The sequence below is a fragment of the Aspergillus chevalieri genome, chromosome 1 (genome assembly GCF_016861735.1).
Source record: "Aspergillus chevalieri M1 DNA, chromosome 1, nearly complete sequence".
Taxonomy (NCBI): Eukaryota; Fungi; Ascomycota; class Eurotiomycetes; order Eurotiales; family Aspergillaceae; genus Aspergillus; species Aspergillus chevalieri.
The window spans coordinates 2,985,917-3,009,281 of record NC_057362.1 but is presented as its reverse complement, the minus strand read 5'-3'; the positions used below and the strand labels follow the sequence as shown (position 1 = coordinate 3,009,281).

General features: G+C 45.8%; 6 protein-coding genes across 6 annotated transcripts; 3 read left to right on the top strand and 3 right to left on the bottom strand.

The window, feature by feature from the left end:
• Positions 1–5,856: 5,856 nt before the first annotated feature.
• Positions 5,857–7,915, bottom strand: ACHE_11014S (uncharacterized protein; the record flags this gene model as incomplete). The annotated part of the gene is made up of 9 exons (XM_043275344.1): positions 5,857–6,032; positions 6,091–6,271; positions 6,342–6,538; positions 6,596–6,817; positions 6,872–7,070; positions 7,129–7,225; positions 7,284–7,525; positions 7,585–7,761; positions 7,820–7,915. 9 exons carry the CDS (start codon positions 7,913–7,915, stop codon positions 5,857–5,859), a joined length of 1,587 nt encoding a protein of 528 aa, XP_043132134.1.
• A 384-nt stretch (positions 7,916–8,299) lies between these two features.
• Positions 8,300–9,707, bottom strand: ACHE_11013S (uncharacterized protein; the record flags this gene model as incomplete). Its single annotated transcript, XM_043275333.1, has 2 exons — positions 8,300–9,382; positions 9,438–9,707. The coding sequence occupies 2 exons, from the start codon at positions 9,705–9,707 to the stop codon at positions 8,300–8,302; spliced, it is 1,353 nt and encodes a 450-aa protein (XP_043132133.1).
• A 940-nt stretch (positions 9,708–10,647) lies between these two features.
• Positions 10,648–11,550, top strand: ACHE_11012A (uncharacterized protein; the record flags this gene model as incomplete). Its single annotated transcript, XM_043275322.1, has 1 exon — positions 10,648–11,550. One exon carries the CDS (start codon positions 10,648–10,650, stop codon positions 11,548–11,550), a length of 903 nt encoding a protein of 300 aa, XP_043132132.1.
• A 7,401-nt stretch (positions 11,551–18,951) lies between these two features.
• Positions 18,952–19,206, top strand: ACHE_11011A (uncharacterized protein; the record flags this gene model as incomplete). Its single annotated transcript, XM_043275311.1, has 1 exon — positions 18,952–19,206. One exon carries the CDS (start codon positions 18,952–18,954, stop codon positions 19,204–19,206), a length of 255 nt encoding a protein of 84 aa, XP_043132131.1.
• Positions 19,207–19,578: 372 nt separating this feature from the next.
• On the top strand, positions 19,579–20,675 carry NIT1 (nitrilase; the record flags this gene model as incomplete). The annotated part of the gene is made up of 2 exons (XM_043275300.1): positions 19,579–20,055; positions 20,109–20,675. The coding sequence occupies 2 exons, from the start codon at positions 19,579–19,581 to the stop codon at positions 20,673–20,675; spliced, it is 1,044 nt and encodes a 347-aa protein (XP_043132130.1).
• A 119-nt stretch (positions 20,676–20,794) lies between these two features.
• Positions 20,795–22,297, bottom strand: ACHE_11009S (NAD(P)/FAD-dependent oxidoreductase; the record flags this gene model as incomplete). The annotated part of the gene is made up of 6 exons (XM_043275288.1): positions 20,795–20,876; positions 20,928–21,001; positions 21,062–21,955; positions 22,041–22,088; positions 22,138–22,182; positions 22,244–22,297. 6 exons carry the CDS (start codon positions 22,295–22,297, stop codon positions 20,795–20,797), a joined length of 1,197 nt encoding a protein of 398 aa, XP_043132129.1.
• Positions 22,298–23,365: the final 1,068 nt, after the last annotated feature.

Genomic DNA, 23,365 nt, shown 5'->3' with positions numbered 1-23,365 from the left:
ATGAGCCATGTCAATGATCGCAGTAAAGATGTCCGAAGGAACATCCTCATCCTCAGCATGGGAATAACCCAGTCTCTCAATTGTGAATACCCTGAACTCAGCTACAAACCCAGTGTGGAAGTTATGTTTGACGCGTAGATCACCTACATTGAGGTTGAGAATGGTGTGGCCTGCTACACCCAGGACGGTAGCTACTGGGGCCAGCGCATCTCACGTGAACGCTCACAATGGAACCCCTATAGCCAGTTCCGGAAGGCCTACGCGCTGGATTGTTATGGTTATCTCCAAGGGCCATGCGCTTGGCGCAAAGCTGTCTGGTCCCTGTTATAACATGCGAAAATATTGGCACAAGCTGTAAGTAAATGAAGGGGAGAGCCAAGGCCAATATGTTGGATGTTAATGCTTACACCCACCGCATTTCTCCTAATGAAGCTGTAATCGCAAACTTCATGGATCACAACCGCGCCTATCTTCCCCGAACCTGCTGGGCAGACTCCTGCGCCAAATGAACGGGGTGTGAAAGTAACAACACCCTATACATATCAAAGGAATTGCAATTGATAACAGTGTTTAATAGCCTTCCATACAAAAAGGAGAAAACAATGCCAACAACCTCAAAAGCCCATATTCATTTTGCAAAAGTGAAGCATGCTAATCGAATGGCGCGTGAAGCTGCTGGTTCTCGAAGCTCGGCAGTTGCGTGGGAGAGTAAACGGCTTGAAGAAGGAATTTATGATCGAATGATGGTTTGAGAGAACCAAGGTAGTAAGAAAGCTTCTTTCATATCCTCCAGGGGAAAGCAGAGGGAGCGCGCGAGAGAGAGTGAGTGTAGCGACTCATCAAACGCATAGGACACCGAACTCACTATTTACCTAAAATATGGAACACCAGCCTGCTCCATCTTTGGATGCACCTTCCGGTCCAAAAATTGCTGGAGGCACTTAGTGCCTCAAATTACATGGTAGAAATGAGCCTCATCCTAATTGATATCTACGCTCTCATGCTCGTTAATGTTATTACTGTGATCACCACCGCTCATTCTGTCCAACACCTCTGTGGCTATCGCCTCTTCCTCAAGCTTAGAGATCAAGATGCCCAGATCGTAGTTGATATTATTGGCATCGAGGAGTCTTACGGCCGAGAGCTTAGTTTAGCTGAAAACAACTATGATTATTAATGGCACGGAGGGACTACGCTCAAGCTGGCGGTTGATCTGCTCTATATGATCACTGAGGGCCTTCCTTTACGCCAGTTAGGTTGATTAGCGAGCTCCAGACTAGCCAGATAGCGCACCCAGTGAAGCCTAAGTCGTATGTCAAGGTAAGTTGGTCAAAGTCAAGTACCAGGCCTAGGATAGGACTGTGGTCCGTGGAGGGAAGAGTGAGAGAGATTCCGGAGGAAGCAGTTGTCGAGCGGAAAACAACGGCGATAGTTCGTAGGGTGGCTTGGCTAACGGTGGACTGCTCCGCCGTAGCGCGAGATTCGCCCACAGAAAGAGACAGGAAGGGACTAAGTGACTAAGTGATGGAGATTAAGTGAGTAGACGTAGCTAGATGAAAGGGGGAAGCTAGAGCAGGTCGTGGAGGGGAGCAGCGCAGATAGGGAGAAGATTTTCGCAGGCTCGTATGTATCTCCCTAGACTTTATACTAGATACGAGGCTCTAGCCACTCGCTATCTTCACTCAGGCTCATGCTTGAAACCCAAGGCAGTTTGCTGCCGGAAAAGACGATAGCTCGAACTCTTCGGCTTTTGAGGAATGGCTACGATCGCACCACTTCTGGCTCTTAAGTTACGCTCTGTACTTGAGCTGGATCTTGTATGGCATACTTCAGCAATTTGTCCATCTCTTTCTTGTTTGTGAGTGATGTGCAGGCAGAGCACGATACACTGGCATTGATGCCCGCGGAGATATTGAATTTGGATAAACCTGCCACACAAGATATTCCATTCTCGGACGGTTTCTGGTTTACTTCTCGGTTTCTTACCCTTTCTGTCACAGTCACGGAAGTCAGCAATTGTGTACTTGAAAAGATGACAGAAAGAATGCACACACTCCGTGAATATCCTCAGACTCACGGATCAGTACTTTCGCACCCTTCCAGTCGCGAATCGCGTTCGCTCACGTTTCCAATCAATTCGAATCTCCAACTCACAAGTCAGAATGTACTCTCTTGCGGAAATTAGCCTGTTCAATTTATGTTATCATAAAAGATTTTCTTTATTTCCACTTTTCTCAATATGGTACAGACTATTTTATCATCTTTATTAACTATTTTAGGTAGTGGGAGCAGCGTAGCTACCATGTGTCAACTGAGGCACAGAGTACAGCTGTTGAGTGAGAAATGGGTGAGTAGTGAATCTAGTGGGAAAACAAGCATGGTGGAAAGAATAGTTATCAGTAGATTTGTAATTATACTAATGAAGTGAAATCGTTCAGCAAAGCAAATTCCCAAGAGTTGAAGATGATTACCAACTGAAACTAGAGGTATTGCCTTGTGAAGGAAAATGATTTGGAAACGAGTATCATAATTTTGGAGGAAATAAAACATCTGCTGAGAGTCAACCAAGTAGTACAGTGGTGCCAGTGTCCCTTGTACTGAGTATCTGATCAACCGTTTCAGACAACCAAAGCATGCGCGCCATTGCTAAAACAATGTTATGTTTGCGCAATAGCTCATGCAAGGTTTTTGCAATAACCATCCCCTCTGTTTTATGTTCAACCTCAGGATGCTTCTCACAATAGGAAGTGCTTTTGACAAGCAGTTCTCCTCCCTTTTCCAAAGTTTCAATTGCATCGTGGTGATCCATGTTGTCAACAAGATTAACCCCATCGCAGAGAAGCAACTTGAGGTGCAAAAGTTGTATATCAATCAACTCCCAGAGGCGTATCATATTCCTTCGCCGTCGTTCTGGAAATCTAAAACACAGAGTTTCAGGGTATAACCATCCTCCTATGTTTTCAAGGAAGCTGGTCGAGTGTCGTCTCAGGAATCCCCCCGCACCTCTTTGTTCTCGCGAGATTTGAGGCTTTCTTGCTCGCAACTGATGACCTTCGAGCTCCAAAAGATCACTAGAAATGTCACGGATGTCTGTCTCTTCAGAACTCTTTGGTTCACATATCAAGCTCACCCAGTCACGCCGATATTTCACTATCGCATCCCTCAGCCTTTTCTTGAGCTCCTCTGTTTGGAAGTAATCAAGCACCACTCTCTCCAACTGTTTATTCCTGTGGCCATTGACCAAATCCTGAGGTGGTTCATCACTCAGATCGCCATTAATGGGCCAACCTAGGAAGACATCTCGAATGCTGAATGAGTGGCCATGGTCTAAAAGAGCTTTTGCATCATCAACTCCAAGAGGCTCTTTATCTTCTGGGTGCTCCTTAGGTTCCAACTTCCCTATAAGATGGGCACTGACGCTCGCCTGACTAATACTCAGGACAAAATTTTTTGCGAGCAACTTTGCTATAAATCCTCCATTAGGCACATGCCTTACCTCTGCCGTGGCACCATTTGCATATGCCATAACAACCAAACCCCAGAGGTCAAGACGCGCCGCAGGCAGGCTGTAGACAGAAAGTAGTTGGGTTCGACACGCTAAAAGCTAACGCCACGCACTAGCGTGCCAAGGCCAGTCAGGCGTGTGGAATATGGCTCGTGCACGCAAGCGCCACACGTAACTTCATTGTGTAATATTCTTACCGTTATTTAAATTTCAGAGCTTTTACCATACCTATTGCCAACTACGATGCTGGCTAATATGAGTGCTTTAAAACAGACTTGAGATTACTGCTTAAGCATTGATTATAATTTAAATTAGTTAATAAATATTTGCAAAACAATTATTAATGCTATTCAGCAGTTTGACGGCTTACGTATGTGTATGTGTATGTGTAGGGAAAGCGTACTTATAGTATATATATCTCTCCGGTTCCCGTATATAGTGATTATCTGGAAGCTCAGTTACAACTACTTAAAAAAACAGTTATTAAGTACATAAATATATGTATTAATGATTAATGCTGTCCTCCATTTTCTAACTCTAACTCACGTAGCTCACGTTCTCTTTTCTTGATTTCAATCTGCTTTGCAAGTAATTCGGCCTTTAGATTGTTTATCTTCAATTCCTCCTCCAGGTTCTGTAGCTCTGTATTTTGATATTGCTCATGTGAATTAGCTGTAGCAACTCGTTGGAGACTAACTTGGGATGAGCTAGAAAGATAAAGCAGTTAGTAAGTACTTTATAAGTAGCTGTCAAATAGTTAAGGACTATTTAAGATAGATCTTACCTTGATCTAGCTCGAGAGCTCCCTCGCCGGCTCATGCTCCCCCTTCGACTTGGAGTTCGTTGCAATGGTCTTCCGCTACTAGATGAGGGAAAGAAAATATGATCTTGATCTTGATCTTGTATATTCAACTCAGGTGAGTTAGATTCTGTTTGTCGAGCTGATTCTATAAGAGTTAATCAGTTTATATGTGCTTCTCAAGCACTTGCAATTGGGGTTTCAAGCTATAACAATAAATACATACCAGATCGTGCCATATGTCTTAGAAAGCTAGCCTCCAAAGTTTGAGTTGCATAGCGGTGTCGAAGACCATATGAATTATAGCTTCGATTCTGCTGCACGTCCTGTATATCTAGCTTCAATGATCTAGATGTATTTAATGAGTGGTTAGTAAGTGCTTTACAAGTGGTTATTAGGTACATACTCAAGAATTGCTTGAAGCAATGTCAATTGCTTTCCACGACGATTGGATTTATTATGAGTTTGTTCAACAGCATTAGTACTCTTTCGCACCATATCAAAGATATGATGTGGTATAAGAGAACAATACTTATTGAGACCTGCTGCAATTACCGCACTCTTTTTATGACGAGCCCAGTTCTGAATTGCAGGATGTTCATGTTCTATAAATAGTTAGTTATTAACTATTCAAAATTTGCATTTGAATTAGTTAGTAAGAAAGTACTTACTGATTAACAGATCACACCATTTATGATAGTCCTCTTCAGACTCACATTCTAAAAGCGCAGCCATGCGTGTCCTGATGTATGGATTAAGAGAATGAGTTTGAAGAGTTTCACGAATCCCTCGTAGGAAATGAACTCGACATAGAAGAAGAACATTCTTTAGAAGCCATATACGTGAATGGTGGTCTGGATCAATCTCCATTAGAAACTGAGCCAATCCTATTGCCAATTAGTTAGCCGCTGCTTGATAACTGATTGTGAAATGGCCAGGGAGTGCCTATTAGATACCTTCAATTTGCTTATTGTCCATATCCATTACCAGAGCATGAAGACCAGTGTTACAGACCTCGACGTATTAGTCTCACGTGATTATGCGGGGAGGCAAGGCAGAAATCATTGGTTAACAAGCCATGATAACATGCGGGAATAACAGGGGTTGAGCTACTATTTGGGGCTCACATCACGTGACCCAGTGGTATACAGATGATCGACGAGACGATATAAGAATGGTATATCATATACCATTCTTCTACCAGTCAATATACCAACCCTACTACCACTCACAGGATGGAAGGATATATAAGGACGCTCATTCATGTACTTAGCTTAGTTCTTCGCGATCAATCTAGTTAATCAAGCATTGGTTACCTTCTAGTTTCTGACTCGTCCGCACTTAACCAACAACCCAGTATACGTACTCGGTTGGCCTTGTTTCTCTATTCGTTACTTTTACCGTTTCTATTTGTTGATTATCTTACGGAGCCTGGAGGGGGCGATATACCCATCAACACATACGACACACCAAACCGGACCCGGAGGGGCATTAAGCATACGATTACTTGGAAGACACTTAGGGTAAGTGTCCAGTCTCGAAATACAACTAACTAGAACCCTAGGTACGACACGAGAGAAGCCAGGTTGTGACAACCAGTACCATGTAGGGCACGAAAGGTAATCCTCTTGCCTGTCAACTTATACACAATATGATAGATCTTCTTGAATAAGATATAATAGCCCTCTGTAGTGTCTTCAGTTGTAAAGACACGACAAAGAGTCATAACTAATTAGCCAGCAGTTAGTAAGTGGTTAGTAAGTGGTTGAAAAGTACTCTTACTTACTCTTTTTCTGATCTGCTAAATATGTGGCAAATACCACCTCCTTCATCTCTTTTGATTGTACTCGTTTGAATGACATATCAATCTCTATAGAAGATAATGTATGAAGTAATTCAGCTTGCTCTTTCAGAATGCATATTATCATGATCTGATCATTTTGTTGATAAACTTCATGTATGTACTCCTAAATGTTAAAAATTGATAAGTTATTATGTAGTTATAGAGTACTGAACAAGCAGTTATGAAGTACTTACCTGAAGATCTTTGTTCTTTCCTAATTCGAACATTACACCATTGACATTCTGACCAGCTGGATAATGGAGAAGTCTTTGTTTTCGAATGACAGCTTGAATTGGGTCCATATTTGAGAAACTCTCATGAATTTGCTGAATTGTATGGCAATTATGCTCAGCACAGAATGATTGTAATGCTGGACTTTTAAGAAATGTACCTAAAGCCATTTATCAACACTCATTAAGTACTTATCAGGCACTTAGGAAGCACTTACCCAGTGTCAAGCTTGGGCTCCGAGCCTGATTTATCGATTGCAGAATTCCATTCATAATTTTTGCAGGTGCCTTTCGTGGAGGTGGAGGAACATGTGTATGAACACCATGAGACATAAAGACAAAATATGGATTTTGACTTAAATCAGTGGGAATTAACCAATGGAAAGTCACATTACATTTAGCATGTACTAATTTTCCAGGTCCCTGAGGATGATCATATGCTGGAGACAATAAGTACTTAGCAAGCAGTTTTTAAGTATTTTATAAGCACTTACCACAATACAGTGACTTTGACTTGATCGATTCAACAGCACCGCACTCTTCCATATCCATAATAATTTCATTATTCAACAATCCCTCAAGAAACTGAAGGTGCACTGAGCCATTCTTTGGAACTCTATAGGTATAATGACCTGCAGGGTCTGATGGTGCATTGATGCATCTAACATAGAAATCGAAACCACCTAGAGGATTCTATAATTGATTAGCAACTATAATAAGCAGTCCATAAGCACTTAGGATAATTAATTACCGGAATGGAGCTTTGGGTTAACTTAGGCTGGCAAGAATTCTGAAAGTGATAACAAGATAGTTGATTTTTAAAGAGATTTTTTGCTGATCGATAAAATCTATTGAATCATAAGTAGTTAATACTTGATAACGGAATGCTTGATAAGTACTTCTTACCTATATGCAGCATCTTTGGTTGTATCTCTTTCCATCTCATGAATGCGCTGTCGAATATCTTGCAAAATTGTCCATAAATCATCTGTAACATGAGTGTGATGCATATTTTTCAGTTGTATACCGGCATATTCACAGATCTTTATACCAGAACATCTATAAGAGGAGCTAGTATATGATGTTCCTAGGAATGAAGAATGGCTGGAAGGCCGGTTGCGATAATTTTGTCGAACACAGTACTGAATCTATAAAGTGCTTAGTATCTGCTTACCAAGTGCTTGTAAGGTACTTGTGAAATATTTACACTGTTAACCATGTCCTCTACAGTTTCCCTCTGCTGATTCGGCGGCACATTTATAACATACCCATATCCATTAGGATCAGTAGATGGATATTCCGGAAGATCACTTGTATATTCTAATTTAAGGACCTTCAATGGCTTCGTTGAGGCATCAGTTAGCTGAATAAGAATATTTTCTTCCTTCTATCTAGTTAGCAATTAATGTCAAAGTAGTTAGGAACTAGTACAGATAATATACCTCCTGCTGGGGTTGACTCAAGTCGGTTTCAATTGATCTAAATAGATCATCTTGTAAGATAAAACCAGGATCTTCAGAAATGAATGTGTTCTCCATTGCAAGTAGTGGCTGAGTAGTTGCTAAGTACTTAAAGAACTAGAAATCGAGAATTCGGGAGGAAGAAGAAGAAATTAAGGAGTGAAATTCAAAGGATTTACAGGTATTTAAATATTTTACTTACTAGCGGTATAAACAAATTCCACATGGTCAGGTGACTTGCGCGTGGCGGGACCCGCTTTACGAGTCGATGCCACCTACCCTCTCGGCTGTAGACAATACCAAGAGTTGAAACAGCTGAGTCAGCTTTCATGAGTAACGTAATCGGACACCGAGCGAGCGGGGACACCGAGCGAGCGGCACGTCCGCCTACTTCAGTTAAAAATGCAAGTTAACTAGCAACAGAACAAGTAAAACAAGGCAATTTTTATATACAATAATGCTTTATCTAGTAGTGCAGCTAGATCTAATATGTCCTATTTGATGGCAGTTGCTGCAGCGTGGTGGTGCTCGCTTTCGTGGTCTCTCACCACCTTCATCCACCACCCCGGCAAGTAAATCAGCAGCTTCCTGACTGCGTTGCTGACCCTCAGCGCCAGTCAGAATACCACCAGCAGCTATAAAGGTCCTAGTAGTATTCCGTTTGCGCTTTTGGGTTTTATTAGCAGCACGTAGCTGCTTAACCTCATGCTCTAAAAGCAGCACATTCTGCATTGCCCTTTGAGCACCCTTGACCACTTGCTCAACTGCCTGACTGATAGGACTTGGTGGGCTGTGTGTACGCTGCCTCCAGAGGCGCTTGATAAGCTCAGATTGCTTCTGAAGTTGCCTGGTAGTCTTGGGAGTCTCTGCTGTCCAACTAGACGACTCTTTGCTATGTGAACTGCCCGGTGGTGTAGAGGTCTTCATCTGGATATGGAGTTCATCAAGTACATTCTCAGGTTTATATGGGACTAGACCTGCAGCAGCAAATCCACTGCATATATTTGATAATGAGAATGCTTGTGGGCGTGTCTGCTGGTAAGCGGCCAAAAAATCAACCTTATCAATATGATTGATCTCTAGCTGCATAGCAGTCTGAACCCGCTGGCCATAGAGACGTTTCAATGGCCCAAAACAAGCAACATCAAGCGGCTGAAGAAAATGCGATGAATGTGGAGGTAGATAAAGAGGTATAATATGATTCTCTGTGCAAAAATGGTCAAAAGCAGCAGTCGCATGGCTGCCATGGCCGTCAAGAATCAGAAGCCGGTGGGTGCCGATTGTACGCATTTTGGTATGCTTTTCAAAGACCTCTTTGAGCCAGAGCTCTCCAAGCTTATCATTTGTCCATCCATTCTCACTGACTCCAATGACCCAGTCATCAGGTATATGCTGATACCAAGTAGATTGGTGTTGCTTGCCAGCGAAGATAATCAATGGAGGAAGAAGATAGCCTGTTGAACCAATGGCCTCAATGACAGTCACCCATTCACGATTTCCTGGTTGTATGGCTTTTGCACGGCTTTGAACCTGAGAAGTAATGACCTGATAATAATTAATATAGATTCAATGATCAATATATTGATTACTGGGGGCATACCTTTGCAGTTGATGCCATTCCCATGGAGAAGCCAGTCTCATCAAAGTTATAGATATCCTGCTCAACAATGCCATATTTTGCAATAGTATTCTGAACCAGCTGAAACCAATCCATTATTATCTTTGGATCTTCACAAAGAGCACGTTGATAATCATATCTGCGGCTGTATTTTGACTTGATCTCCTTATGACGGTTGATAAAGCGCTGCACCCATTTTGTGCCAATTGAAGGAGCTGATTTCAACCGATTTGATAGTAATAGATTGGCCATTTCACACACAGTGCTGATTCTAGGAGGTAGACCACGTCCATCAGCAGCTAATACCCAGTTCACAAGGGTAGATTCTTCTGTGGTTGTGAGTTTTCGGCCATTTGGGGTGGAATCAACTCTGGAAACACGACCGCGCACACTGTAACGGGCTAGGCCCGAAAGGCACCTCGAACCATAAATGGTTCTCGATTGAAGCTATTCACAAGAGCGTGCCGAAGTCAGGTGATCTACGATCACCTGATCACGAGTATATAAACCCACCGCCAGCGTGTCTTTCTTTCTTTCTTTCCTTTCCCCAACGAGTTCTTTTGTACATATCTATATATTGGATAGCAAGGCTTCGGCCCATTACATTAGAACTCGTTCGCCCTCATCTATCTACTTATTTATTGAACAACGGATTACGCATCGGATTGAACGCGCAACGGATCGTACACTGGACACACTGGACACACTGGACACACTGGACACACTGGACACACTGGACACACTGGACACACTGGACACACTGGACACACTGGACACACTGGACACACTGGACACACTGGACACATTGAACGATTGGACATACCGGATAACTGGATACATTGGACATCGGATATCAGACATCGGATATCAGACATCGAAATTCACGGATAGTTGAGCTATTTACAAACAAATCAATAGTCAAGTCAGTCATATGACCACATTTTCAGCGGAAATCAGCGACCACGAGTCAAACGACCAAACCGACGGCAACATGGGAGACAATATACACTCAGGAGGGACCACCACTCCTGTCCCACAAGATCTTGTCGCAGTTATTGCAGGACTTCAACGACAACTGCAACAAATGGAAGAACGGCGGATTGAAGATCTTCGTCGTCTCAAAGAAGAGTTGACGAGCCCATCCAGAGAGCCCTTGCCACAACCGACTATTGAAGAGATAGCCCCCCAACCAATGGCAGACCCTGTTAGGAGACCTCGACCCAAGCTGACAGACCCAGAAGTCTTTGATGGTCGAAACCGAAGTCTCTACCGTCCGTTTCGAAGCAAGCTGCGCGCTAAACTTGAGGTCGATAAAGAAGCCTTGGGCAATGCCTATGATCGTATGTGGTATGCTTTTGGCCGTCTAACAGATGGGGCTGCTATGCAGGTGCTGCCCTGGATGGAGCGGTTTGCTAAGAAAGGAGCTACTGAGAGCCAGCTGGACGGAATGCTTGATCAAATGGACTTCATCTTTCTGGACCGGAATCTGGAGGAGAAGGCTGTACGAGACCTTGCAAGCTTGAAACAGAACAACAAGCCCTTCACAGTCTTTCTCACTGAGTTCAACCGACTACTCATGGAAGCTGATGGCCATAACTGGCCTGAAAACACAAAAAGGTCCTACCTAGACAATGCATTAAACCGTGAGATGAACACACGCCTTGAAACTGTTGAAAAGAAAAATGGATTTGAAGACTATTGCCGCCAGCTACAGCAGATTGCGGACCGGATGGAGAAGAACCAACTGCGGTACTCACGGAACAATAAGCATACCACCTCAACTTCTCCAGCTCACCCTGTGAATACCACCCGTGCTTCCTCTCCACCCCAAGATATGGACTGGGAACCCACAACAACAACTTCTGCACGCAGCCAACCTCGACGCGTGGCTAAGCATGTATCACGAGAAGAAATGGAACGCCGCAGACAAGAACGACGTTGCCTTCGTTGTGGTGACTCCACGCATTTTATCTCCCATTGCCCCTACGACAGTCCTAGGAACAGTACCCGCATTGCTCGCTCACACATTCATGGGCCGGAACTCGAAGATGAAGAAGAGCAGTTGAGGGAACAACCCAAGCTGGGAAAAGAATAGCTCCTGCAAAAAGTCTCTTGCAGGAGCACCACCAGCAGTTGATGGATCTACCTACGTGGCGACCGGCCCCAGCAGCTCAGATAGACCTTCAGAAGGAGTGGAACGACTTCCGAAAAAGAGTCAAGTTTGACAGACCTGAATTCAGAGTATCCGCATTAGTCAATGGAGAACAGGTCAGCAGAACTTTAGTGGACACCGGTTGTACTACATATGGTATGGTTTCTGAGAATTTTACCCGAAAACATCAACTGGAGCGTGTAACCATCAAACCACGAACTATCGACGACTACAAGGGCCCAACAGATGATTGTATAAGGGAGGTAGCGAAAATCTCATTGAACGTGGGGGGAAACCACCAAAACACTGCATGGCTGTATGTTGTTCCTAAACTGGGTAGGGGACTCGACATGATTTTAGGCCTCGCATGGATAGACGACCAACAAGTGTTTATCGACCCGAACGGCCCGAAATTGCGCTTCACAAATGGCATTGTTGTTAGCAGCATGGAAGATCAACCACGAATGGATATCCAGCCCATCGGGGCGAACGCTTTTGCACTATGGAACCGACAAAAGAAAAAGGACAGCAGCGTACAGATTTTCGCCGCAAGTTTAAAGGACATTGAGAAAGCATTACGACCCAAATTGCCGACAGACCCCCGCACCAAACTACCACCTCATTACCATAAATTCCTATCAGTATTTGACCGGAAGGAAGCTGACAAGCAACCACCACATCGAGGGCCAAATATCGACCATAAGATTGAACTCAATAAGAATGCCGATGGAACGACCCTTGAACCTCCATGGGGCCCCCTTTATAATATGTCAAGGGACGAACTGCTTGTGCTACGGAAGACATTGACAGAGTTGTTGGAAAAGAACTTCATACGTGTTAGCAATTCGCCTGCTGCAGCACCTGTATTGCTTGTCAAGAAACCTGGTGGAGGCTTGCGATTTTGTGTCGACTACCGAGCACTGAACGCCATTACAAAGAAGGACCGCTACCCCCTACCACTAATCAATGAAACATTGGAAAGAATTGGGAAAGCAAAATGGTTCACCAAGTTGGATGTTATTGCTGCTTTTCACAAGATTCGTGTCGCTGCCGGCGATGAATGGTTGACTGCATTCCGAACTCGATTTGGGCTGTTTGAATGGCTTGTAACACCATTTGGACTAGCCAATGCACCGAGCACCTTCCAACGCTATGTCAATTGGGTCCTACGAGATTTCCTAGATGAATTCGCTTCTGCTTACCTCGACGACATCTTGATATTTACGGATGGGACATTGTCAGAGCATCAAGGGCATGTCTGCAAAGTATTAGGCCGTCTCCAAGAGGCCGGCTTACAGATTGATATTGATAAATGCGAATTTGAAGTGAAGTCGACAAAATATTTAGGATTCATTATTGAGGCAGGAAAAGGTGTCAGCATGGATCCAACAAAGGTTGAAGCAATCATGAACTGGGCTGCCCCTACCACTGTGAAAGGTGTCAGGTCATTTTTGGGATTCGCGAACTTCTACAGACGTTTCATCCGAAACTATTCTGAACTTACAACTCCACTAACAGCGTTGACTCAAAAAGATAAACCCTTTGTGTGGGATGATAAATGCGAGGAAAGCTTCCAACAGTTAAAAAGGATGTTTACAACGGCACCAATCCTCATGCAATTTGATCCAGACCGCGAGACTGTCGTCGAGACTGACTCATCAGGGTGGGCCACTGGTGGCGTACTTTCACAGTATGATGATGATGGTGTATTACGACCTTGCGCGTACTTTTCCAAGAAAAACACTCCTGCAGAGTGCAACTACCAGATTCATGACAAGGAACTTTTGGCGATCATCAATGCATTGAAAGAGTGGGAATCAGAGCTCATATCAGTGGTAAATTTCCAGATACTGACAGACCATCGCAATCTCCGTTATTTTACTACCATGAGACGACTGAATGAGAGACAGATGAGATGGGCAGATCTATTGAGCCGATACGACTTCACACTTCATTACCGACCAGGGAAGCTTGCAGGGCGCCTTGATGCACTGTCTCGACGAGAGCAGGATGTTCCTGTATTGGGTGATGAACGACTAAAGCATCGCGAACAACGACTATTCGATCCTGAGATCCTCAAGGACGGACCAGTGGAAGGAAGCAGCAAAAGAGGACTAGTTGAAGAACCCCATCCTATTAATGTGTCCCGGATCCTTCTAGCACCAGTCGGCACGGAGCCCTATAACAGTGAGCCAAGCGCACCTCAAGGATATGAACAGGCGAACGAACCTACCAATCTCAATAGTGAGCGACCATCGTTGGAAGAGCTACTGGATATGACTCTTGATGAACATTGGGCTCGGGTAGAGCCACTAGATGAAAAGTATGGTCGTATACGAGAAGCAGTGCAAGTAGGAGCACCTCAATTCCCACGTGAACTGGGGATCAAAGCCTCAATCTCAGAATGCTCTATTGAACCGAACAACCGCTTGTGCTACCGAGGCCGGCGATGGGTCCCTGACATTGAATCTCTGAGGACAAGGTTGCTACAAGAAACACATGACTCGGTACTTACAGGCCATCCAGGGAGGAGCGCAATGTATGCTATCCTGGCACGAAGGGTCTACTGGCCTGCAATCTCTGAGGATGTCAGACGATTTGTACGGAACTGTGACAAATGCAGTGCCAACAATGTATGGAGAGACCGCCGACAAGGCCTACTGAAGCCTCTACCAATTCCAGACCGAAAATGGAGATATATTGCAATTGACTTCATCGAGAAGTTACCAACTTCGAATGGTTATGAAAACATCATGGTTATTGTCGATCGCCTTGGAAAAGGTGTCATCCCCATACCCTGTGAGAAGATCGACACCTACACAGTAGCACAGAAGCTTATTCAGAGTTTCATTGGCTATCATGGCATTCCAGCCAGTATTGTATCAGACAGAGGAAGACAATTCACCAATGAGATGTGGAAGCGTTTTTGCGAGCTACTGGGGATCAAACGACAATTATCAACTGCCTACCACGCTGAAACCGACGGCCAAACTGAGCGAATGAATGCTACTCTTGAACTATTCTTGCGCTCATTCTGTGACCACACACAATCAAACTGGGCGTCATTGCTACCAATGGCACAGCTTGCAATATGCAGCCGGGATGCTGCCTCCACAGGTGTCAGTCCATTCTTCCTTGACCACGGCTACCACGTCGATCCCTTTCAGTTAGAAGAGGATGTTGAAATCAACCTTTCAGCACCAGACCTGGGCACCATGCGTGAACGAGGTGAACGAATTGCAGCCAAGCTAAGGGGAGCTCTTGACATTGCCACAACAGAACTTGCTGTTGCCCAACAGAAACAAGAAGACTATGCCAATCGTCGAAGAGATGTCGCCCCTGAATACCAGGTTGGGCAGAAAGTCTGGCTTGACCTGCGCAATATACAAACAGAACGCCCTAGCAAGAAACTGGGAAGCAGGCAGGCAAAATTTACTGTGTTGGAAAAGATTGGATCCCACGCCTACCGCCTCAACACACCAGGCACAATCCACAATGTGTTTCATACAGCGCTCCTCCGCCCAGCGGCAATGGATCCCTTCCCTAGCCAACGGAAAGATGACTACCAACCTCCTGCAGAAATGATCAATGGGAATGAAGAATATATGGTCGAACGAATACTAGATGAGCGTTTTCGACGGTGGGGACGAGGCGAAAGACATGAGTTTTTAGTCAAATACATTGGCTGGCAGGAACCGGAATGGAACGATGCAAGGAACATGGAGGATACCATAGCATTGGATGACTGGGAAACCTACAAAACGATGAATGGGATTGTTATTCAATCGGCCTTGAGTATACCAAATGAGCCACCCCACGCCGGGGGGCGATCGCGGAGGCGACGAGGAGGGGGGTAATGTAACGGGCTAGGCCCGAAAGGCACCTCGAACCATAAATGGTTCTCGATTGAAGCTATTCACAAGAGCGTGCCGAAGTCAGGTGATCTACGATCACCTGATCACGAGTATATAAACCCACCGCCAGCGTGTCTTTCTTTCTTTCTTTCCTTTCCCCAACGAGTTCTTTTGTACATATCTATATATTGGATAGCAAGGCTTCGGCCCATTACACACACGGTGCTTCAGGGTAGAGTATTTGACATCAAATGCATTTGCAGCATCCCGAATGCTTCTAATTTGATTTTTATTTAAAGCATCAATAGCAAGCAATATTCTACCTTCTTGTTGAACAGCTGAATATGGCATATTGGAGGAAATGTTGGTGGTTGAATTTGATGAAACGAAGAAGTTGGCGGACGTGCCGCTCGCTCGGTGTCCCCGCTCGCTCGGTGTCCGATTACGTTACACCGTCTCTTTCAGCTCTGGGAAGACGGTCCTTGCATAAGCGATACAAAGGAAGCCAAGAACATTCGCCTTGATAATCCCTTTTGGCACGGAACCATGTATGTGCCACTGGCAGAGCTTCAGTTATTACCAATTGCCAATCCTCTCTTCGAATGGTGAACACGTATCCAATCCGTGGGTTAAATTTATGATAAATGTTTCGTATAACATGCCCCGGATTATACCAGTTCCCGTATGTGACAAAATCTTTCTTGCATTCACCATACCAGTTGGTCACTGTTTCTCTGCTATCAATCCACTCATTGAGTATTTTCAGAGCTTCCTTGCCAGTTGTAACAGCAAGAGCGATCCCAGGGCTTGGGTCTGCCATTATGATCTTTGTTTTTATTGAAAAAGTAGAGACAACCGTATGTTGTGATAGGCCACGATGCAAGATATGGATAACTATTGAACCTTCGAGAGGCTCTTAGCTAGAGGTAGTCTAATATTAGCCATAAATAGTCTCCTAATCAAACTATAATGAGGGATGTTATGACTAACGTTTAAGAAAGGTTTACATCATCCATAACTTACGTCAATGCTCATTGCGCAAAATGTTCGTACACCAGTCTAGGTCCTAGTCCTCGAGTCGACAGGTCCTCGTCCATAATTCCAACAAATACGGCCGCTCGAATGACAATGATCCGGACAAAGTAACCGAGGCCGTTACGGCCAGGGCCCAGGACAGTCTAGAAGAACTGGATCAAATTTCGGTTCACACAACGATGAGCACGCTTATTATTCCTGTAGCATTGCTGGTAAGGGGTGCTGTTCAATGACCGTCTCCGACATTGAAGGATGTGCTTCGCTTGGACTTGGAATGTTATCCTTCAATCAATTTAGGTTGCTGATCAACAGGACCTTAAGTATCCAATGGGACACGAAAATTTCTCCGGATTGGCGCTATGAACCAATCCATATTTCAGGGACAAGAGAGCCAAGACGCCTACAGGTTGTAGGTGGCCTCCCTAAGATAGGTAGACCGCCCAAATATACTACTGACAGCGCCAAGGGAGAGGAATATGGTATGCAAGAACGGATCCAAACATGGGAAGCAGCAGTGGTAGCACTGGATAGACAGTAAATGCTCGAGACTACTGCAATCACACCTGAGCTGTGGTGGAGATAGGATAGTGTCTATTCTTAGATGACTTTAGCATTTACAGCTCCCGGTATCAGGTTTGAGGCCGTGTGCTGTTTTAACAACTAGACTTTGAGCAAATCCCTTTCCATGTTTCTTAATGCCAGATGGAAAACTGGGATCTCGAATTGCGTCCCAATGGTTACCCTTTAGCTTAATACCGCCCGTGGCTGACTTATTTCATAGGCAGACTAGGTGGGGCCGTTGGCAGCCCACAGGCCTGCTAAGCTCTAGCCGGAAGTCATAGGTTCAATTCTCGCGGTTGGCAAGATAGTGATATGCAGAGCCGACCAACCAAGGTGGGAGAAAAAACAGTGCAGATGCATTTGGGACGGCCTATAAGGTTGAAGAGACCCTAGCTCTGATGGATGTGAGCTTGCGGTAACAAATCACGACGGGAGGCGAGCGAGGGCCACCTCAAGTATAGGGTGCAAAAGAATTGAGGCATATATCATTTGTACCACCAGTCAAAAGATCGTTGTGTCAATCTTGCGATCGATGCTTACCTTTGAACTTGCGCTATAACAAACTTCGTAAGAGAATTATTATATATGAATGCAACTCCGCTCCGAGCGTTGTCGCTGCCTATGTCTGGGTAGGTGTATAGGCCGCAGAGATCTACTTCGACTGTTCGGGATTGTGATCGAAGTTGTTGTACATATACTTCAGACATTGGACTCTCCATAGAACGTCGGGGTGAAGATCTTGCGGCTCCTGAGGGTCGATGCTGTTAGCGTGTCAAAATGAGATGCTAATGATGGGAATGATAAGATGCTTACGGACGGCGTGGTGGAGTAGTCTTCTCGATTAGATCCAGCCCTTCTTGACAGCTGACGGCGTTTATGCCTTGCTGAATCTGTGCTTTCAAGGTATCGATCTCTCTCTGCCGCGCTCTAGCAAGAAAGAAGATATTAACTTTCGTGCCATGTTTTATTGGTGGTGCGAATATATACTCAGTAAAATCAGGTTCAAAAATGGCAGACTCAACAGCATCCTTTTGAGTAAAGCTTCAACATCTGCGCGACCGTCATTTCCGAACAATCCCCCGCGTCAGTCGAAGCGTCAGACGGTAATCCGTCATCAGACGTCAATCGATTGCCAGAAGTCAATCCGTTGCCAGAAGCCGCTCCAGATTGCTCCCGCTGGTCATTTGTAGTCCCAGTTATCGCCACAGCGTCATCTCGTTGGCTGGTTATATCGGCAGGGTTCGCCATGTGGAGTTTCCGCTCGTCGATAGCGCCCGTCACTACGGAACTTCCCCACCAACCCATATTGGATTGGATGGTGGATCTGTTGCGGGTAGATGCAGAAGTGGCCAAAGAATTGACCGGCGCGGTGCACTAGTCCTGATACGATAGTACTACCGAAGACTGTCATCCAGACCGCCTACCCATTATAGTACGACATACTGCCGCCGCCTTTGTAGATAAGAAAGGCATTGCAGGAGATTACTGGGAGCGTTCCCTCGACGCTAACCAGGGCCAATGATTGTAGGTCCCGTATATTATGATAGCATACGTCGATGTGCTTCGAACGCTTCGTCCCTTCTGTCGAAGCTAACGCCTGGGCGCCTTCGCTATCCGTGTGGAGGAGGATAGGCGGGGATTCTGGGGTAGCCACATTCTTTCAATACACACGGGGAAGCCATAAAGCTTCCTTTGATGGCTCTGATATTGCCATATACTCGGCTTCATTGCTGCACGTCGCAACGCACGCTTGGCGCTTTGACTGCCAGGGTATAGGGGATCCTTCATACAGGAAGATATACCCCCTGATTGACTTCCGGCCGGAATTAGGACCAGCCCAGTTAGAGTCTGAGTAACCGATTGGCAAACAGTTGGTTGTCAATGACGAGCGGGCATGGTTCACCTTCCGAACCTCAGCCGACAAGCTCCCAAGAGAGGCCCTTTGGAGAACGGTGACATTGTCAAAATCCGTGTTCGGGTCAAGGCCGACTCGGCGGACTTGGGAACCCTGAGACAGTACGGTGGGCAGACCGACAAAGACATTCACGAAGTTCCGGGCGTTGCGCGGGAATCATCATTTGACTATGGAGATGAAAGACTTCTCCAATTTGAAATCGAGATTTTTGGTGAATCTTTAACATTTGATTAATCAAAATGATATGTAGTCATATAGCAGCATAAAATACTAACTGACAATGGTGCACTATATACTGTATTCAGTAAGCCATTGAAGACATGCAGAGCACTCGTAAATCAATAAGCGCTGGCTTAGGAAAGACAGTCACTGGGAGTACAGAAACCAGGGAGGTCTTAACTGATTTCAAGCGAATGCGAGGGCGATATCGCAAATGGTATCACCAATGTTTTTCAAATCGTATAGTTCGATAAACTCCGCACTCCGAACCACGGACAATCAATATCTGCCAAGACCGAAAGCGGGGAAACCATTCGGCATTTGCTCAAATGAACTTCTATAACAACGTCCATCCTGCATACTCCAACTCCCTGCATCACCGACATCATGCCTCAAACCCTCAAAGTCGCCGTCGCGCAATCGCGCACCCAATCAACCCTCTCCGCCACCCTAACCTCCCTTGAAACCATAACCTCCCACGCTGCCTCCAAAGGCATCCGCCTCCTCCTCTTCCCGGAAGCCTACCTCGGCGGCTACCCACGCACCTGCGACTTCGGAACAGCAGTCGGCGCGCGTGCACCGCACGGCCGCGACCAATTCCTTGAATACTTCAACGCCGCAGTTGACTTGGGTGATACGCCTGCGGGCGCGGGGGATGAGTGGGTGGAGCGGAGATTGCCGCTTCCCGCGGGGAAGGAGTATCGGGGTGATGGGACGAGGGAGATGTTGGAGAGAGTTGCAAAGAGGACGGGGGTTTTTGTGGCTACAGGGGTGATTGAGAGGGCCGGGGGGAGTTTGTATTGTGCGGTTGTTTATGTTGACCCCATGAGGGGGGTTATTGGGAAGAGGAGGAAGGTTATGCCTGTGGGTGTCCATTATCTTCATGCGTTATTGAAGGGGTTACTGATATGTTGCAGACTGGCTCAGAACGCCTCGTCTGGGCGCAAGGATCCCCATCGACGCTGAAAGCAGTAACGACTGAGATTGATGGCGTCACAATCACCCTAGCTGCCGCAATCTGCTGGGAAAACTTCATGCCTCTCCTTCGCCAAAGTCTCTACTCCCAGAACGTCAACATCTACCTTGCCCCCACAGCAGACAGCCGGGACACCTGGCTTCCTCTAATGCGCACCGTCGCCGGCGAAGGACGCACCTTTGTCCTCTCCGCAAACCAATCCGTGCGGCGCGGAGACTTGCCCGAGTGGATCACAAAGTATTCTCAGGGGGAAGCGTCTGCAGACGAGTACATCTCGCGCGGTGGCTCATGTATCGTCGGGCCTTTGGGTGAGGTTCTGTCTGAGCCTGTTTGGGAGGCCAGTACGGATGACGAGGCGGGTATTGAGGCGGGCTTGTCGATTGCGGAGATTGATCTTGATGATTGTCTGAGAGGGCGATTGGATATGGATGTGGCGGGAAGCTATTCGAGGAATGATGCGTTTCAGCTTACGGTTAAGGGGTTGGATTTGAACCCTCCTCCTGTTTGAGGCGTGGCAGAAACATTAGATTTTGTATATTGCATGGTAAATAATCCTCGAAGGCTCGTGTAGAGACAATCAAAAATGCATATAAACATATAAACATAGAGCTAACATAATACAAACATCTACAGATGATACTGGTGCTGATTCTCAATCGCAACGCCCAACCGTTGCCACATTCCCTCCACGTTCATGTCTTCCTGTCCCCTGCGCAACAGTTAGCTTTGCTTTATCGGACAATAATTGATACAAACTTACTCAGGTTTCTGAATAACAGTCGGTTCAGTCTGACCCTCCGCTACATTCGGGTTCCGGAAGACGATGTTATGTTTCTGCTTACGGCATTAGCATCCGCATCCATGCCTAACTTCAGACATTGAGTAGATATTCACCAATCCCAACGTAATATGAATGGCCCCCGGAGCCCTCTCGAAGCTCTCTTCAGGCGTCCTCCCCTCAATTAAAGCCTGGATATTCCTCGCCACAACAACCGCCTGCGCAGCACCCGGTCTCGCAGCCTTCCGCACTCCAGTATCAGCAATATCGCCCACAGCGAACAGATGCGAGTAGCTCGGGTCTTGGAACTGCATTGTGGGTCTGATGCGGATGAACCCGTTTTCGGGGTTTGTAATGGATGTCGCCGCTGAGGGGGGTAGGTCCTTGACGAGCTGGTTGTTGGGTGTTTGGCCGGTGGCCATGATGACGAAGTCAGTTGTGAGTTCAGTGCCGTTAGTTAATTGGACCGTGAATGGCATGCCAGTGTTAGGGAAGCCGGTTGGTGGGATTGTGATGCGGGATCCCGTGACAAGGTTGATACCGAGCTCATCGAATCGAGCCTTGACGATCTCGTGTAGTTTCTCATGAAACTGGGGCATCAGTTTTGGCCGGGATTGCACGACCGTGATGTCCTTGTCGGGGTAGTATTCTTTCAGATCTGTCGCCATTTGCACACCAACAGCTCCGCCGCCAACAATAAGAATGGACTTGGCGCGCTTGACATCTGCTTGGTGTTTCTGCAGATACGACACGGAAGAAAGTTTATCGTCATGCTTCATCCCCGCGGGCTGCGCAAGGCGCGTGCCTGTTGCGACGACAAGGTATTCAAATGGGATTTGATTTGACCCATGCCATTCCTGGTCTAGCTGGAGATGATGAGGCTGGACTGATAGGGCACGTGCTTGGACGACAGAATGGCGCGAGGGAGAATCCTTTGGGTTGGGAGAAAAGAGTCCGCTGTATGGAATAAATGCTTTATGTTCATGACCAGGGACGATGGCGAACCGTGGCTATACCTTTGATCAGTAGTCATTCTCAAAATCAAAAAAAAAAAAAAAAAAAAAAAAAAAAACAACCAAAGGGAAGGAGGCTTACGAAAGTAAACAGATGGTGGAAATGGCTATGCGGTTCAACCAAGAGAACCTGAGCGAGTTAGCAACCGCATTCAGTATACGATACTCAGAGAACTCACCCTATGCGTATTCGGGACGACATTCGCCAGCTCCGAAGCAGTAGCCTGTTCAACGGTCAATATCAACAATCTGGCCACATACGATACCCCAATAGCTCCGACTCACCTTTCCCACGAAAGATCCTCCAACAACTATGATATTTCTGAGCGCGTTAGCCATTTTGTAAATTAAGCAGATGTCTCAGTTTGAATTATCAGCTAGAAAAAGCAAAGTATTTCTGGAATGTCGATTAATGCGGCGCCATCGAGGTTCTTATATGGCAGGGCTAAATACTTAACCACGTGGCGTATCTTATCTGATCCGTCGGCCCCGAGCCATCGTTACTGTTTACAGTATCTCCGCTCCGAAAGCGGCTCCGATTCCGGGGATTCCGATATCACCTTGACTAATGTGTATACACTCCGAGGTGTATAGAATCCTCTTTGAAGCAGAGTCTTCATAGTTGTATTAGTGAGGCACAGGGAGGATATGTCTCTGAGAATATTCGTGACATGAATCTTCGAAGAGAGGTCGCGATCCGTTCAACCCTAGTGCGTTATGGTGACATCTCGAAGCGCTTTAATGCATGCTGGTCACCATTAAACGATCTAGCACAGCGCACTCTCGTAATGGAGATGGGCTTATCAGAGTCCAAGTCCCAGTCGGATCTGCAAGCCATACAGCGGAACCGCCCGTTCAAGTCGTTCTCATCGTGGAGCTCAATGGAGAATGAGAGGAGATCGTGCTGCGCAAGTGCGAGAGACCTGACACTGAAAGCTTGAGAAGAATCTTGAGGAATATAAGTATCCCCGAGGAACTGGTCACCGGTGAGGTGAAAATCTCATATGAGAGAGAGGTAGCGGTTGTCAGTAGCTGAATGGATTTGCGTTTTTTTGGAAGGTTGTGAGGATGGCATCAATCCTTATCACAATTGAACTGAACTCTGGCATTTCCATCTCATCCGAGAAACTGCGTTGTAAGCGGATACTCAGATTTGGCGAGGCGTATACGGTGTCCACAGATCACGCCACCTCAAAAACGTGGACGCGTGACACTTATGACCGCCAAGACCATTAATCAGCGAGGACGTGACACGCGATTTATTCAAATACAATACCCATTACTCTGAATTTCAATTTCAATTTTCTTCTTATGTTACAGTTGTATGTGATTTCAAAGTATACGTTGATCTTCTCATTACTATGGATCCTCAGCCTGAAATCTTCAATTTAGAAGATTTTACTTCAT